This window comes from Podarcis erhardii, assembly GCF_964252035.2.
Source record: "Podarcis erhardii genome assembly, chromosome: 13".
NCBI classification, from domain to species: Eukaryota; Metazoa; Chordata; class Lepidosauria; order Squamata; family Lacertidae; genus Podarcis; species Podarcis erhardii.
Window position 1 is genome coordinate 17,717,028 of NC_138502.1, and position 18,219 is coordinate 17,735,246.

At 44.4% G+C, this 18,219-nt stretch overlaps 2 protein-coding genes across 2 annotated transcripts; both read left to right on the forward strand.

Annotated features, from left to right (window-relative positions):
* The first annotated feature begins 1,703 nt into the window (after positions 1-1,703).
* LOC309327869 (T-cell-interacting, activating receptor on myeloid cells protein 1-like) lies at positions 1,704-10,596 on the forward strand. The gene is made up of 5 exons (XM_081837460.1): positions 1,704-1,996; positions 2,761-3,069; positions 4,580-4,882; positions 7,663-7,956; positions 9,783-10,596. The coding sequence occupies exons 1-5, from the start codon at positions 1,945-1,947 to the stop codon at positions 9,890-9,892; spliced, it is 1,068 nt and encodes a 355-aa protein (XP_081693586.1). The 5' UTR covers positions 1,704-1,944; the 3' UTR covers positions 9,893-10,596.
* A 1,018-nt stretch (positions 10,597-11,614) lies between these two features.
* Positions 11,615-17,973, forward strand: LOC309327885 (T-cell-interacting, activating receptor on myeloid cells protein 1-like). Its single transcript, XM_081837496.1, has 5 exons — positions 11,615-12,263; positions 12,392-12,427; positions 14,066-14,344; positions 15,229-15,519; positions 17,685-17,973. The coding sequence occupies exons 1-5, from the start codon at positions 12,233-12,235 to the stop codon at positions 17,792-17,794; spliced, it is 747 nt and encodes a 248-aa protein (XP_081693622.1). The 5' UTR covers positions 11,615-12,232; the 3' UTR covers positions 17,795-17,973.
* Positions 17,974-18,219: the final 246 nt, after the last annotated feature.

An 18,219-nucleotide genomic window follows, 5' to 3' on the forward strand; every position in this document is an offset into this window, starting at 1 on the left:
CTTGAATACACTTAAATCTCTGCAGCATCACAAATGTGGTTTTGAAAGCTGCTTGCTCACTCTTCCCCCCTCCTGTCCCCACACCCGTGGTTGCAACCTAAAAAGGGATGTGGCTTGTCAGAAAGTGCAGTGAGCTTACTGAGGTCAACCATATTGTAAGACTACAGAATATCTGCATGTCAAGGGGGGGGGGGAACTGTGTCACAGAGCACTGGATGTTTGAGAAGCTGCGGCCTCGTTTGTGGTACAGTACGGCAAGGTGCAATGGAGAGTTGCTGGCTACGGAACCCTCAACCTGAGTTCCTCTTTCAACATCCTCCTACTTGGCTGGTATGATCAACTGAGAGGTCTTGGGACCAGAGACCAGACAGGAGGATCAGAAACCCAGGTGATGCGTTTACTGAGCACAACTCAAAATGTCGGTGCTGACCTTTAAAGCCCTAAACGGCCTCGGTCCAGTATACCTGAAGGAGCGTCTCCACCCCCATCGTTCTGCCTGGACACTGAGGTCCAGCTCCGAGGGCCTTCTGGCGGTTCCCTGCAAGAAGCCAAGTTACAGGGAACCAGGCAGAGGGCCTTCTCGGTAGTGGCACCTGCCCTGTGGAATGCCCTCCCACCAGATGTCAAAGAGAAGAACAACTACCAGACTTTTAGAAGACATCTGAAGGCAGCCCTGTTTAAGGAAGTGTTTAATGTTTAACAGACCACTGTATTTTAATATTTTGTTGGAAGCCGCCCAGAGTGGCTGGGGAAACCCAGCCAGATGGGCAGGGTATAAATAATAAATTGTTGTTGTTGTTGTTGTTGTTGTTGTTGTTGTTGTTGTTGTTACTGAGCCTTTACTGCTGAAGTACAAATCCCACCAGCCTCAGCAAGCATGGCCAATGGCAGGGGATGCACAACAATGGTTGGGGATGATGGGAGGTGTAGTTCAGTGATACTTGGAGGGTCCAAGGTCCCCCCACACCTGGAATATGTGAAGTAATGGAAGAGGAGTATGTATTTGCCTGATAGAGTTAGGCCTAAGCCTTCTAAGGAGAAGAGACTTTAAGGCTTTGGAAGCGAGGTTAAGCCCTACCATTGATTAAGGTCCAGCACTTCTCATTACAGTGGTACCTTGGGATAAGAACTTAATTCATTCTAGAGGTCTGTTCTTAACATGAAACTCTTCTTAGCCTGAAGAACCACTTTAGCTAATGGGGCCTCCTGCTGCCGCTGCGTGGTTTCTGTTCTCATCCTGAAGCAAAGTTCTTAACCCGAGGTAATATTTCTGGGTTAGCCGAGTCTGTAACCTGAAGCGTATGTAACCTGAGGTACCACTGTATAGACATTAAACACTGTGTAGAAAGGGTGAAGACCATAAGCAAGTGAGGGTTTCATAGGAGGCAAAGGACACAGCCCTGGGTGTCTCATGGCACAGCATTTGCACCCATAGAAGCAACTAAGTGCTAAGTGGTTTTAGTGGAGGCAGGTGGGGAGAGAGAGGAAGGAGGCACAGGCTCCAACAATTTTGTGCACCATTTCCTCAAAAGGTAGGTAATAAAGGAAATGTGAGACATGTTGAGAGGAGTTCCTCTTGAGGCAAAACAGTCTGTATCAAGGGTGGGCCACAAATGAGGGTTTGGCTTTAGAGAGACCTTTGCTTCCTTTTTATCTTTCGCATTATGTGACTGCACAGCTACCGGGGGGTGGGGGGGCGGTAAGGGAAGAAGGATGTTACAGAGGGTTGCTGGGCTTTAGAAGATGCAGACATTCCCTGCATCTTCAGTCAGTTGACAGAAGGCGCTGAGGCAAAATAGGACAATCTACCAGCAGCAGAGCCCTCACCATGAAGTTTTCTTTCACCATCATCTTTTTGGGTTGGTATTGTAGAGGGGGAAATAGGAGGGTGGAAAGACCAGAGTACGGGATGCTAGTTTCTGTTGCTCATTTATCTTTCCACTAATGGAACCATCTGCTTTTCCAGGATGGTGGCTGACTGGGAAGACATTGAAAGGTGAGCTGCGTCCAAAACAAAAGAACGTTATGTCTCGTAATCAGAATGATGTGAATAGAAGCTAAATGACATGCCTTTTCCTAACCAAATCTATTTTTGTCTTACACATGCAAGAGAAGTTAAGATCTACCAACCTTTCTTGCTCTATATACTCTTCAGAGATCACACCACTATGTTAAAGGTCTCGCTGCTGTTTCTCTCCCACTTCTTGGTCAGTTGGCAACCTTTGTGTTTTGCCACTATTGCTGTGCCACTCATACCAGTTTTACTAATTTATTTGGACTAGCAGCAAAATGCCCCAAAATTGGCACAAGCCCTGTGTGGATTGTGGATATTGGACAACCCAGATCCCAAGGCCTTATCTGAAAGAACCTACAGATTAGTCAGGGTATAGGTATGGGGGGAAAACTTGGTCAACTGTGTTAAATCTGTCTAATAATTCATATTTCTTCAAATCATGTGTGAACCAAAACACAGTCATTCTTTGAAAGTCACACTTCTCTGGATTTTGCAATGCATTTCTCCAACCCAATAATGCTGATGAATTTTCTCGAAGAATTAATGAGGAAGCCATCTTGGCTGTGATTCCTGGAAGAATTGTTCCCTGCCTTGCAGGCCTTTGCCCCCTGACTCCAGCTACAAAAACTGAAGGTGTTGAAAAGACTCTTGGGTTGGAGTGTTCTTGGGTTTTTGTTGTTGTTGTTGTGGGAGGTTGTTGCTGTTACTGATATTTTGTAAATCTCTTGCTCTCTCTTTTTGCCCAGGACAATCTTATCCCAAGCCTTCCATCTCTGTGGTCCCCAGTAAAATTGTCCCCCTGGGAGGCAATGCTACTATCCGCTGCAAGGTGCGCAGTGAAGACTACACACAAGCAACATATGTTCTGTTCAGAGAACTGGATTTATCTTTGCATGCTTCAGTAGTCAAGAAGTCAGAGTGGAATGAGGTTGCATTTTTCTTCGCCAATGTCAAACTATCAGATGGTGGGAACTACCGGTGCCGATATTGCTTCAACTCTTTCTCTGGCGACAGCTGTTCACCTTTAAGTGACAGAGTAAAGGTCAAGATAAGAGGTAAGAGCTGGCTGAGTCAAATTTAGAGATGTACATGAAGTTTTCTAAACTTGAGTCTGGAAATGAGCTTTGGAGGGAAAATAAAAATAGAGGAGAATTTATGAAACCGAAGTTCTTCTCTGGCTCAGACTAAAATCTAAGCCAGGGAATAATTCCTGTCCTCCCTCTCATCCTCCCTCTCAGCCTTTCAAGAGCTCACAAATATCCTGTCATCCTTCCCTTTGAAGCCTTACCATGTGGCAGCAGCACCACTGCAGCAGCCCAGCTGTGGGGGCTGAAGGAGAGGGGAAGAGAGTCTGTCTGTGTCTCCTTCCTGGGTCCTTATGCATCTGTGCAGCCTGCCAAGACAAAAGATGTCATGGCCTATGGAAAATGCAGTATAGTTTCTAATCTATACAAACCAAGGCTTTTCAGTGTACTGTCACCAGTAATTTGGAACAGTATTCCTACTGATGTCAGACAGGCACCTACAATCTCGATAGATTTCAGTCTGCTGAAAACACATTTGTTTCACCAAACTTTTTAGAGAACTAAGTTGACTCAGTGTTGGTCATTTTTTTCTGGATTTTATGCTTTTATAACTTTAAGATTTGAAAGTTTTGTGGTGTTTCTGAATGATTTTACTGTACACCACCTTGATTTTCTTTCAATGGCAGTTTATACACATTCTTCTAAAAAGCATAAGAACTAAAGAAGAGTCCTGCTGGATCAGGCCAATGGGCCATCTAGTTAGTTCAACTACCTGTTCTCACAGTGGCCAAACAGATGCCTCAATGGGCAACCCACACTCAGAGTCCTCTCCTCTCCTGTGATTTGTAGCATCTGCCCCAGACCACGAAGGCAGAGCATAGCCATCGTGACTAGTAGTCTTATCTTCCATGAATCTGTCCACTCTTCTTTTGAAGCTGTCCTAGTGGGACACCATCACTGCCTCCTGCGGGTTCTGTGAGTTCCATGGTTTGATTATCCACTGTGTGAAGAAGTCCTTTCTTTTACCTGTGCTGAATCTCCCACCGTTCAGCTTCATGGGAAGCCCACAAATTCTAGCATTCTCATATATATGTACACAGTGTGTGTGTGTGTGTGTGTGTGTGTGTGTGTGTGTGTGTGTGTAGTTCTCCCAAGGGGTACTGTCAGGAGTGGAAAGGTCCTGTGAGCCAGTGTGGTGTAGTGGTTAAGAGCGGTAGTCTCGTAATCTGGGGAACCGGGTTCGCGTCTCCGCTCCTCCACATGCAACTGCTGGGTGACCTTGGGCCAGTCACACTTCTCTGAAGTCTCTCAGCCACACTCACCTCACAGAGTGTTTGTTGTGGGGGAGGAAGGGAAAGGAGAATGTTAGCCGCTTTGAGACTCCTTAAAGGGAGTGAAAGGCGGGATATCACGTCCAAACTCTTCTTCTTCTTCCTCTTTCACTCTACCTCCTTCTCCAGCGATACGTTAAACCAGGATGGGGAACCTGTGACAGATTCCCCACCTTCCAAATCTCAGTTCTCTTCTCTTTCTCACCCAGCTCTGCATTTTCCCAAGCCTTCCATCTCAGTGAGCCCCAGTAATATTGTCAAGTTGGGCGGAAATGTCACGATCCACTGTAACAGTCAAGACTACCAGGATGTAGAGTTCCAACTCTACAAAAAAGTAGGTCCATCTTTGTTTCATGTTGTAATGGAGAAAGACCGGCAAAAACGGGTCGTATTTGCTATTGCCAACGCCACACTATTCCACGGAGGAATCTACCGGTGTACATATTGTTTCAAGTCAACCTTCTGTGAACTGTGCTCAAATTTCAGCAACAGCATATATATCTACATAAGAGGTAAGGCTGTTTGTGTGCTTTACCCCCCCCCCCATAAATGGCACTAACATGGATTTTGTATTCCCTGCAGCTGTATATCAAAGGGAAAAGCTGCATTAGCTAAAGCATACAAGGTGTTTTAAGAGGGACGTGGGTGGTGCTGTGGGTTAAACCACAGAGCCTAGGACTTGCTGATCAGAAGGTTGGTGGTTCGAATCCCCGCGACGAGATGAGCTCCCATTGCTCGGTCCCTGCTCCTGCCAACCTAGCAGTTCAAAAGCACGTCAAAGTGCAAGTAGATAAATAGGTACCACTCCGGCAGGAAGGTAAATGGTGTTTCCGTGTGCTGCTCTGGTTCGCCAGAAGCGGCTTAGTCATGCTGGCCACATGACCCGGAAGCTGTACGCCGGCTCCCTTGGCCAATAAAGCGAGATGAGCGCCGCAACCCCAGAGTTGGTCATGACTGGACCTAATGGTCAGGGGTACCTTTACCTTTTTTACAAGGTGTTTTTAAAAGAGGCTCTTTCCCATGCTGTTCCAGCATTTGAGTATCATTAGCAATCTTCTCAAATGGTGCATTCCAGGCTGAAACACATTATTTGCTGCTGAATTTAGCAGGATATGTAGACACAGGCTGCCTACACACTGACCTCTCCAGGGTTTCAGACTGGGGGTATTTCCCAATCCTATGTGGTGATGCTGAGGACTGAACCTGGCACCTTCTCCCTGCAAATCATTTCCCAGTAAGCTGTGGTCCATCTGGTCATGGACATAGGAATATGAAGAAGAATGGCAGCAAACAAAGGCTTGTTTCATTTAAGCAACTCTGGTTGAAACTGAAGCGTAGGATTAGGCCTTTCAAGATTTTTTTAGTGAGAGCCTGTCCACCCTGTGAAAATAAATCCTGGTTTGGAGCAGCTTGAGGTTCTGAAATACTAGAATTACAGGCTATGGAGGAACCTTCTAAATACTGCACACATTCAGTTTATTTGCAGTGGTTCCCAGAGCTGCCCATAAGCCCCTGAAAGTCTTGAAATGCGATAGGCTTCAATTCTAACTTCTGACCATCAGGTGGCAAACGTTTACCAAAAATGGAATGGAGATAAACCACACTGTGATGCATGCAAGAATGGGGAAAAAAATATTTTGATTTTGGTTTGAAAGCCAAACTTTTGCATGAATGGAACTCTGTAACCTGATTGAATTATGCAAATATGCATATACTTCCTTTCTCTGCATTAATTTTGTGACTAGTGCTCATGCTTCCTTACTACATATAATTCTGCTGTGAATAATGGGGGGGGGGGGCGGTGTCAGGGAAGAGGTATGAATGGCTGCCACTGAAATCCTGGCCATTAGAATTCTGGTTTAGCACTTTAGCTTCTGAGACGGGACTTGACATTGCCCCAAACGTATCAAATTCATGTATCAAAGTGAACTGGAAACTCACTTTTACATGGCAAAACCTAAGATTCCCAGGATTTTTACAACTCACTGAAGGGTCAGGTGATAGCATTTCTCAGCAATGAAGTCTTTTTTAATTAAGGTATGTACATTGTTGCTGTTGTTGTTGTTACTTTAAAAAAGCATAATGTTATTTCAAATTTAATAGACTAGACCATAATGTAAACATAACTTTTATATGCACTGGGAAACAAACAAATAAATGTGTGATTGACTTTACTGTGATATTTGCTTTATTGCGGTGGTCTGGAACCAAACCCACAACATATCTCTGAGATATGCCTGTATTATAGTAGCAGAATGAGACTGGCTGATCGGACAGAAGATCACCAGGTTGATGGACTATATGGAATTAGTGGAAATGACTGGCAGATTCCGAGACCAGGGAGAAGAGACGGTGGAAGAAGACTGGAAAAAGTTTAAAGACTATTTATAGAAATATTGTAAATTAATGAGTGTTAGAAAAATGTTGGAATGAAGTTACTTGGCTTTAGTAGAAATGTTATAAGGAATTAAGTACAATTAGATTATTAGAGTATTAAAAGGAAAATAAGATTAAGATATGTTAAGATAACTATATGACAGAAAATAGAGGAAGATGGAAAGGATTTGCTGAAACAATAGAAGTGGAAGACAAAAAGGGAGGTGTGAGGAAGTCTTTGAAACAAGTGAATGAAAGTTAAGATACTGAAATGATATGATTTGAGTTTTAAACTGTTTTTGTTTGGTTTGGTTTAGTTTGTTGTTTAGATGTTGTGTGTTGTGGAATGTTTATATATTATATTGTATTGTTTTTTCTTTTTTATTTTCTTTTTTCTTCTTTTTTCTTTTGTAGTCTTTAAAAGTAATATATATATATATATATATATTTGCTTTCGTAGATTTTCACGGGTACAGGAATGCAGGTTTTGGTGTCCTCGGGTGTCTTCCCGTGTAAAAGTTGGGGTGTCTAGGCGACGTAAAGAAGAAAAGGCACACTAGCCTGGGAACTTCCTCTCTGCCCAGAACATTGGAGGCTATACACCACACCCCCTCTACAGTATTTATAGGAACTCAAACACTGAGATCCTGCTCTGTTCCAGTAACAAGAAGCCGAAAGCACCAGCCTGAAGATGACGAGTGAGACCTCGTCGAAACGTCGCCTAGACACCCCAACTTTTACACGGGAAGACACCCGAGGACACCAAAATATATATATATATATATATATATATATATATATTAAAGAGACTGGCTGAGTAGGAGATGAATTGACTGACATGGTCATTAGCAGGAGATATTCCTTGGTTACCGTAAACATTGCTACTCCCTGCCTCCCCTTTTATTTCAACACGTAGATCCCAGCCTCTCCAAACCATCCATCAGAATGAGACCTGGGGACCCACTTGCTGAAGGCTTCAGTGTCACCATCGAGTGTCACGGACCAGAGAATGGCCTGAACTTTTCTTTGCACAAGTCCAGCAACCTAATAGCATGGCAGATGGCAGAATCGGACGGAAACACATCTGAGTTCTCTCTTTCCATGATCAGGCTGGAGGATGAAGGGAATTATACCTGTCAGTATCACCGCAGAGGACATGCCTTTCAGTGGTCGGAGCCAAGTGACGCAGTGGGGTTGGAACTTGTGACAGGTGAGGAGCCTGGCTTTGTGCCTTTGTTTTCCTTCCTTCTATGTATACAGCAGGAGTTTGGGGAATTGTGACGACCAAAGCCAAACACCTCTGTGGCGGAACCATGGCCACATAGCACAGAATGGAGTATCCATGTGATTTGACTCCACTGGCAATGGCTAAGTAAGTGTGGGTTCAGCCCCGACAAAAGAGCAGTGGCAGGAGAAATGGATGAACTATGCAGAACTGGCTAAACTGACATACAAATTGAGAGATAAGGACAACTGTGACTTTAAAGAAGAATGGGAACTTTTTACAAACTACTTAAAAAGGCAACAAAATGAATTGGACTCCTTGGCAGGTTTTGAATAAACATACACAAATTTATTGATTGTTAACATAGTAGGCAGATAATATAAGGATTTATGCAATTTTACAGTATGCAGAGAATAATATGTGTTGAGAAATCAGAGAGAGGAGCTGAGGGAAGTCTTGGGGGGGGGAGGGCTCGATAGGGAGGTGGGGGAAGGGGGAAAATAATGAATATGATATGTTTTGATATTTTGTTATGTTGAAATTGTTATTAAAAAAAGTAAGTGTGGGTTCAGGAATGAATAAGGGGGTACATTTGAAGCCTGAGGGAGATGGAGACAGCCCTGGGAATTGTGGGAAGCATATGGTTGTATTTACATGATTGTGTTTGGGAGCACGTTATCCCTCTTTGATATTCTGAAGTATCGGGGGTGGCTAACCCACAGCATGTGGATTATATCCAGTCCCACTAAGCTTTTTCATTTACCATATTTTTCGCTCTATAAGACGCACCAGACCAAAAGAGGCACCTAGTTTTTGGAGGAGGAAAACAAGAAAAAAAATATTCTGAATCTCAGAAGCCAGAACAGCAAGAGGGATCGCTGCACAGTGAAAGCAGCAATCTCTCTTGCTGTTCTGGCTTCTGGGATAGCTGCGCAGCCTGCATTCGTTCCATAAGATGCACACACATTTCCCCTTACTTTTTAGGAGGGAAAAAGTGAGTCTTATAGAGCAAAAAATATGGTACTTAATATCCTGCCCTTCCACCTTCCTCTGCTGCCACCATCTCCACCAGTAGCTTCAGACTCAGGCTCAGGTTCCTCCAGGTCCTCTTCTTGAGGTCCTCATTGCAAGTCCTCACAATATGCCAATGCATTCCCAACTGACCCCCCCAGGCAGTGCTGAACCTGACCTTCTGCTCTCTTCAGCCAGGACCATCCAACCAATCCATTGGTTGGATTTCAAGCCCACATTATGGACCAGTAATTCTGAACAGAACACCCAGCAAGTGACCAATCACAAACTGACCACTTTTGGATGCTCCTGCAGTGACATAAAAAACTGAAACGCAACATGTATCCCTGCCATCTTATTAGTGGAGCTGTCAGTTGGTCCACTGCTTGCAGACTTAGTATGCTTTGTATCATCTCTCTGACTCTAGTCAGAAGGAAAAGGCAAGTGGAGTAGATTAGAAGACTGCTTCCATTGGCAGGTAGATCCAGCAGGCTGTTCTTAGAAATCAGAAGTAAGTGTCGCTGGACTCGATGGGGCTAAGTATGCTGAGGGCTGGAAGTTAGAAAGTCAATTTGGAGGGATGGGAGGAACTCAACGACTCAAGAGAGTCAAAATATTGGTGATGAAAAGAAATGTAAAAAATGTACTGTGTTTTTTGAAAATGAAAATGTTAATAAATATTATTTTTTTAAAAAAAAATAAGTATTCTGAGGCCGCAGCCTTGAGACCATCTCCCTCCCCACCCTGCCTTCATCACAACCAACAATTGAGTAGTAACTCTTCTCTGTCTCACTCTGCAGCAAACACTTTTACATCCATGGAGATCATCATCCGCCTGGGCGTTGCTGGCTTGGTCCTGCTTTCCTTGGTGCTGATCGTGGCTGAGTTCATGTGCAGCAGGCAAGGCTGAGAAGCTCTGTCTTGACTCAGTTCCACAAGTCAAGACCCTTCCATGAGGCATCAAAGACAAGCAAAGCCACAGGAATCCCATAGAGACTGGTTTCATTTCTTGTTCATCTGAAGGCCAAATTTCTATTCTGTGATAACACCAAGAACCGTTTTGGAAGTGGCTGGGGTGGGGTGAGAATACTGGAGGCTTTTGTTTTCTGCGCCTTTTTTTGAGCTTTTTATGTAAGTTTGGAACACTTAACTTACTGTTCAGCTAAGTCCTTCTCAGAGACAACCCACTGAAATAACTAAGTGAATTGTGTGTATTAACTGAGTAACTTATGATTTTATTCCTTGTCTGGGTGTTTTGCTTTTATTATTATTATTATTATTATTTATCTCTTATAGTAATCATATCAAATGAAAAGCAATAAAAAGCATAGCCATCCATCTAAAACCAATGAGACTGTGAGTTAGGTAATTGCTTTTCTGTTGCTTTGAACTGCGATTGGGCAGGAGTAGCAAACTCCACAATGCCCATCCTCAGTGAGAAAACAGCTCCTGAAATCCAGCGGGGGAAATGAGAGGATTTTGGGGGTATGGGATCAGAAGACTGTTGTGTGGAGCCAGCATGGAAGAATGCTAGTGCAACTCCCCTGAAGTAAATGAAAGATCCCTAGTTTAATTCAAGGGTGGCAAAGGCAGGGGGCAGTGTTTATAGGAAGGGTGGAAATGTCCAAAGCTATTGTGGGGGTGCTATTTTAGGGACTGGGGTGGAGAGAGACCATTGTCAAAGCTCTGCAGAATACTACCTCCCTCTCTCAGAGTCTTGGCGAGAGTGAGGTGTTCTGGAAGCCTTTGCAAGGTTTGCCCCCTGGCCTGGCAGTGAGGCTTTGCAATGAGAGCAAGCCCTTTCAGAACCTGATGCCCTGCCCTGTTATTACAGTACAGCTGCACGGCATTTGGCTTCAGGCATCAAAACATCTCAGGCCACTCCTGACATGAAGTCATTCTCAGAGGAGATCCAGGGAGCCTGCCTCATCGTCCACTCAGCCTGAATTAAAAGATGACTATAGACCCTTACTTTGTAGAAAGAGGAGCTCTGCAGAGTCCCCTTGTATCACTTCTGTTTCTTCTGCTTTTGGAGGAAATGGAGTATAACACAGAGTCAGATGTTGCACATAGTGGTTGACACCATGATCTTCAAGGGAAGGGACTGCCTGCCTTTCTAATGTGGAACAAGTGTAGCTTGATAGTAGAGCATCCGTTTTGCATGCCGAAGATTCCCGGTTCAATTCCTGACATCTCCAAGTACAATACCGAGAGAATCTTGCCTGAAATCCTGCAGGGCTTCTGCCAGTCATTGCAGACAATACTGGTCTCAATGGACCAACTGACTCACTCATTCTGAGGCAGCTTCCTGAGCTCTTTGCTTTGCCAAGTCTGAGGTCTCTCAGTAACCTTCTACATTTGTTAACGGAGAAAAATCGAAGGAAGTAGTTTAAAATATGACTTTCATTTTATTTTTCAAATTTTATTTTAATGGAAAGGTTTCACCACAATCAAACCATGATTTGGAAGTCAGGGAGAACTCTGGTTAATCCAAATGGAAATGGAAGCTTCTAATAGCCTACCTGACAAAAGAGGAGGCACATGAGCCTGAGGCTTGCTGTGGTTCGTTTATATAGAAGAAAACCATGGATGTCAGAGCTAATCCTAGGACAGCATCAGAGTAAGACAGAAATAAGTATTTGGGGGCTGGCCATTCCTTTGCAGTGGGGAGCCATCATAACTGCAGTCCCAATGCCTCTCTGGAGCTTAAATTTACAACTCACAATGTATCAGTGAGTCTGTACAGAGGGACACACCACCAAGTCTCCTAATTGTTCCTTAAATGTCTTTTTTTGACCAAGAGGGTCCAAAGTGACAGCATAGGCACAATATCTTTGGCGAGGAGGCAGTAAGTGACCAGAGCTTGAATTTGCCATGATGTACAACTGGGCATACTAGATTTCTTTTGCCCCGACAATACTACTGAGATGCTCTCTCTCTCTCTGAGAACTAGAAAAATTAAAAATAGGAGTTGTGTTCCACGCCAAACACTCAGCCCTTCACTTCCTCTGGTTTTGCAACCACCAGATAGATGCAAACTAATAAGGGGTGTGGTTGGTCAGGCAGCCGTGGGAACGGAAGAAGGACAACAGCACTGGCCGATCAGAGAGGAGTCATTTCTTCTGCGGAAGAGCTGCATCACAGAACATTGCTGGGTTTCAGCGGCAACAGCCTCCAGCTGAGATCTTCACTCAGGAGACAGCAGAATTAGGAGCAAACAGAAGAAACCGCTGGCTACAGAAGCCACGCCATGAAATTCCCTTCCAGCATCCTCTTTCTAGGTTGGTCTCACTCCTTGGAGGGCGGTGGGGTCAGAGTGTTTGCAAGAGCAGGCCTGGGAGAATGGAGGCCCGGCTTCCATTTCTGTTGCTCAGATATCTTGACTCTAAATGGATCTTCTCCTTTCCAGGGTGTTGGCTGACCAGGCAGTGGCAAATGGCTAAAGGTGAGTTTGGATCAACAAAATTATCCCAAGAGTGGGAGAGAGGCATAGGACAGAATGGGAGTTCAATGCCAGGGCCTCCCACAATCAAGCTTGCTTTTCTCACTACTGCTGAATGATAAGTGGTAGCTCCCACACTTTCCCTGTAGTGTGCAAGGATGACAGGTGCAAGTGTCCCACTCTCCTTTGTCTTTAGACAACCTGTGTCCATCTCAGCTGTCCATGTGTCACTCTGAAGTTTCTGTAGGAATGTTAAGGAAGGTAGGAGAGGTTAAATTTATTAGATATGCTCCTTCCTCGCTCATGCTAGGGCACATCACATTCCTTGCAGTAAACAACAACAACAACAAATATTTACTGCAGGAAATGCTGCTGCTATTATTATTATTATTATTATTATTATTATTATTATTATTATCCCCAGCCACTCTGGGAGGCTTCCATCAGAATATTAAAAACAGAATAAACTTCAGACATTAAAAACTTCCCTAAACAGGGCTGCCTTCAGATGTCTTCTAAAAGTCAAATAGTTGTTTATTTCCTTGCCATCTGATGGGAGGGCGCCACTATGAGAAGGGTCTCTGCCTAGTGACGCTTGTTGATGGCTGGTTTCAGCCCTTTAACTAAGCAATCCAGGATGCCCTTTGTGCAGACGCAATTCTTCCTGGTCATTTCCCCTTTATTTCCCTCTTAAAACAATAACAACACAAAGTCATCTTATTAAAATAAGAATAAAGTTGACTCACATTCAGAGCAGGCTTTAGCTGCAGCTTCGGTCTCATTTGCAGGAAAATGTAGACAAGAGAAGTGATGTCTCAGACATACAACATGTGGCCTACATGCTTTGTTATGGATGAGGCTGCATATGAACAGCAGGATCAATAGTAGGTCAAAAGATATCCAAAGGAGAGATTCAAAAGAGGAAGATGGCTGTGTGCCCAGCCCTTTTATATGGCTTCACCTGGGTCACACCTATCTACCTGGTCACACTCAGAGGGAGTGGCTCCCAACAGGTATTGCAGGAAGTCCTCCCTTTTTGGAGTCACCTTCCTCTGTGTGTCCATTCTAGGAAACAAGGAATGTTGGACTTGACTGCTCTGTGTCTACACCCACATTTCCAAGGAAGGTACCTGCTACCTTTTGGACTCAGATCTCTTTTGACTCTTCCTCAAGCTACTGCATCTCTGAGTGATGATAGAGCTGCTTTTTAAAACAAAAAAGCTTGCTGACCAGAAATTTACACCAACTGATGAATATGGGCTGTGTTGTAGCACTTCCCAAACTCCCTCTCCTCTGGATCAGATGAAAATTGGTGAGAGTCTTGGAGGATGACTTAATTCATTTTTTGCCTGTTGTAGCTGTTGTGATACACTGTGCCAGATGTCGCAAGATTTGTAGGTGTGTGTTTTTTCTCAGATGGACCACAGTACCCCTAAATGAAGCTCAGGGGCAGCCAGCTGCTCAGGGACCACAGCTTGATAATCCCTGCTCTGTTGGATAATGTCAAAGCAGAGTCATCCAGCACGGCCATTTGAATTTTTGTACAAACTCACTCTATTTGATTCTCCAGCTGCAGGTGAAAGCCTCCTATTGCCAGTGTTCCACCTTCCAAACCACCTTCCCATTCTCTTTCTTGATCAGGACAATATCCCGAGCCCTTGATTACAGTGATTCCCAGTCCTAATGTCGCCCTTGGAGGGAATTTCTTCATCCAATGTGGGAATCAAGATTATGGAGCCACCTTTGATCTCTACAAGGGAGAAACTGCAATTTATGTGCGATCTAAGAAATCTTCGGCTTATACAGTGGATTTTTTCATTTCTGAGGCCAAACTAGAACATGGAGGAATTTATCAGTGTAGGTATTGCCTCGATCGCCTATGCTCGCATCTAAGTGACAGACTTTACATCAACGTAACAGGTGAGGGCTTCGCTTAGTCTCTGTGTGACAGTTTTACAAATGACGCTAAAATGGGTGTTGGGTTTATTCCATCTGCCAATCAATTGGGGGGGGGGGAGTGCACTGATTGAACTATATAACTGAACTGATCAAAATATGTACCTATCAAAAGGGATTATTTATCTCCATTTCTATTTAATCATTAGTATTTCGTTCCAGATTAAAATGCATTCTCTGTAAACATAGTCGTAATGGAATGCAAATTGTGTAGCACACCATATAATCCCCTGCTCTGTACTCCATTTGTCACACACCCAGGCCCTAGTCAACGGACAAGGCAATGGACATTACTATACACCCTGAAGCCTACAATGGAGGGTCCACAGCAATCCTACCCCAATAGGTTCTGTCCCTCTCACAGGGCATCTCTGCTGTGCAGTTTGCCCTTCCCTAACAAGAGTCACATCTCACCTGTGTTCTTGGCCAAATAATCTCCTGAGTACAGTGGTACCTCGGGTTACATACGCTTCAGGTTATATGCGCTTCAGGTTACAGACTCCGCTAACCCAGAAATAGTGCTTCAGGTTAAGAACTTTGCTTCAGGATGAGAACAGAAATCGTGCTCTAGCGGCGCGGCGGCAGCAGGAGGGCCCATTAGCTAAAGTGGTGCTTCAAGTTAAGAACAGCTTCAGGTTAAGTACGGACCTCCAGAATGAATTAAGTACTTAATCTGAGGTACCACTGTAATGGCATAAAAGCAGCCTATCAATATTCACACTCTGAGTTGCACGTGGTTTTCTATATTCCGCAATACATGCAAATCTTTCCCATTTTACAAAGCCAGACTATTGTGTAAGATCAAAGGATTAAGCATCCCTCTTTTTCTCTTTCTCCCCCTGGATAAGCTTCTCCCAAACCTTCCATCTCAGTGAGCCCAGGTGAGGTGATTGCTCTGGAAGGAAATGCCAACATCCACTGTAAGACAGAAAAACAGCAAGAAGCAGAGTTTACTCTACACATAAAAAATTCTTCAAATACTTACGAAAGCAAGAAGATGGGATCAGGAGAAGTTCTATTTCCCATTATCAATGCCAAAGAATCAGATGGGGGCATCTATCACTGTAGCTATTGCTTAAAGTTCAAGAGCACTCAAGAATGCTCAAACTACAGTGATGAAGTACACATCAAAGTAACGGGTAAGATCCTGTCTTAATCCTTGTATGCATCTTTCGCAGATTGCACTAATCCAGGTTTGTATTTGCTGCAATTGTAAATGAAATTGGAAAAGTATGCTGGCTCTACCATTCCTTAGTTTTAAAAGGAGGTATCTCTCCCTCTTCAAGTCACAGTTGGGTATCATTTCAACACTTGTAAATGATGGATTCCCTGACTTCTACAGCATCCTGCCTCTCTGTCTCCTGGCCCCTCTCCAACTCCCTCTTCTGCCTCTAATTCTGAACTGCCCTCTGCCCCAGACTCTTCCTGCTCACTAAACCCTGTCACCTGTGTATGACCCTGTGTATGACACAATGCCAGCACCACCATGAACTTATTCCACCATTTAAATCCCTTTATTCTAAGATTTTTCAGGCTTGCTCCATGTTTTTGTTGTTTACTGCTTGTGGTGTCTTTTTGTTGGTGATTTGCATGTAAACCAGCAATACACTATTGCTGCTATTTTCTCTGGGGTTGATTCCAATAATTCATTTTGTGATTTTTCCTCACCCCACCTCACCCCACTGTCTCATCATTAATCTTCAATCTTAGGGGGTTGGGAGTCAATCTATGGGAAGCTTTATTGTCCAGCTTCCTCTTAGTGATTGCATGATTGGCTCAGTTCTGCCCCACCCTCAAAACAGCCTGCTTTAGGAACCTTCTCTGGCAAAAGTTTTGCTTCCACAACATTTTCATGGTTGCAGAGGAGGCCAGTGGACAGTGATGTCTGTTCGATCCAAACCCATCCATGAGATCAAGGATTAGGATAGCAGTCTTAGCTGTGCAAAATAGGAATGCATGTCTTGCATATATTATACAGTGGTACTTCTGGTTACGAACTTAATGCGTTCCGGAGGTCTGTTCTTATCCCGAAACTGTTCTTAACCTGAGCTACCTCTTTACCTAATGGGGTCTCCCACTGCCGCCGCACCGCTCGATTTCTGTTCTCATCCAGAGGTAAAGTTCTTAACCCGAGGTACTACTTCCGGGTTAGTGGAGTCTGTAAGCCGAAGTGTTGTAACCCAAGGTGTTTGTAACCCGAGGTACCACTGTATATGATTTGCCTAACTCTTACTGCATTTTTTTTGGTCAAATTTCCATCAGAACATGGTACGTGTGCTGTTGATCCTTTTTTTACAATACGTATTATATGCTGTATGGGACTTCCTTTGTTGATATAGTCCCTTTTAAGGCTAGCTTGTGGGTCGTATGGGAGGTTGTTAGAAATTCTGGAATGTTGAGCTCAAATGCAGATGTTCCTCATTAAGGTCTCAAGACCAGTGCTGAATGTTAATCAAAGACCTGTGGTGGGAACAGGTGCTGATTCCTATGGGATGGAGGGGGTGAGCACCATAATTAGCACTCTCTTAAATCTGGGTGGGGCTGGTATGAGGGAGCTTTCATCCTGAAGGGATGATCAGTGCCTGTTCGGACCTTAGATCAAATTTTGCTTTCCTGCTCAGCCTGCTACGATTTGCGTGTTTTGTTTCAGCCAGCTAGATAAGATATTTTGTTATTTTCTTGGCTTCTGAGCAGTCCTAAACTGTGTAATCATGTGAAGTTTTTGCTTTTAACAAAGTCTTGTTTTTAAAAATAAAGTTTTTTTTAATGAGAACTGACTTTAGCTCAAGTTACTGGACCTCCCAGCTGACCCCCAGGCAGTGCTGATCCTGACCTTCTGCTCTCTTCAGCCAGGACCACCCAATCAATCCATTGGTCAATGAAATTTCAAGCCCACATTATGGACCAGTAATTCTGAACAGAACACCCAGCAAATGACCAATCATCAACTGACCACTTTTGGATGCTCCTGCAGTGACATAAAAAACTGAAACGCAACATGTATCCCTGCCATCTTATTAGTGGAGCTGTCAGTTGGTCCACTGCTTGCAGACTTAGTATGCTTTGTATCATCTTTCTGGTTCTAGTCTGGTTTTAGGCAAGTGGAGTAGATTAGAAGACTGCTTCCATTGGCAGGTAGATCCAGCAGGCTGTTCTTATGTTCTTAGAAATCAGAAGTAAGTCCCACTGAACTCAATGGGGCTAAGTATGCTGAGGGCCGCAGCCTTGAGACTATCTCCCTCCTCACCCTGCCTTCATCACAACCAACAATTGAGTAGTAACTCTTCTCTGTCTCACTCTGCAGCAAACACTTCTACATCCATGGAGATCATCATCCGCCTGGGCGTTGCTGGCTTGGTCCTGCTTTCCTTGGTGCTGATCGTGGCTGAGTTCATGTGCAGCAGGCAAGGCTGAGAAGCTCTGTCTTGACTCAGTTCCACAAGTCAAGACCCTTCCATGAGGCATCAAAGACAAGCAAAGCCACAGGAATCCCATAGAGACTGGTTTCATTTCTTGTTCATCTGAAGGCCAAATTTCTATTCTGTGATAACACCAAGAACCGTTTTGGAAGTGGCTGGGGTGGGGTGAGAATACTAGAGGAGACTTCCGGGTCGGCGCCATCGCCGAATGGCAGACTCCCTCTGAGCTCCGGAGGGAGCCTGCTGGGCAGGGGTCGGGTCCCGCCGCGCCGGCGACGCGGGGACCCTCAAAAACCATGGGCGGTGATGCCCATGGACTTGGTGACTCGGCGGGCACCGTTTGCGCCCCCCGACCCACGAAGGAGCCTTTTTAAAGGCTGCGGAGCGGGTGACGGGGGGGGGGGTGCTATGAGTCCACTG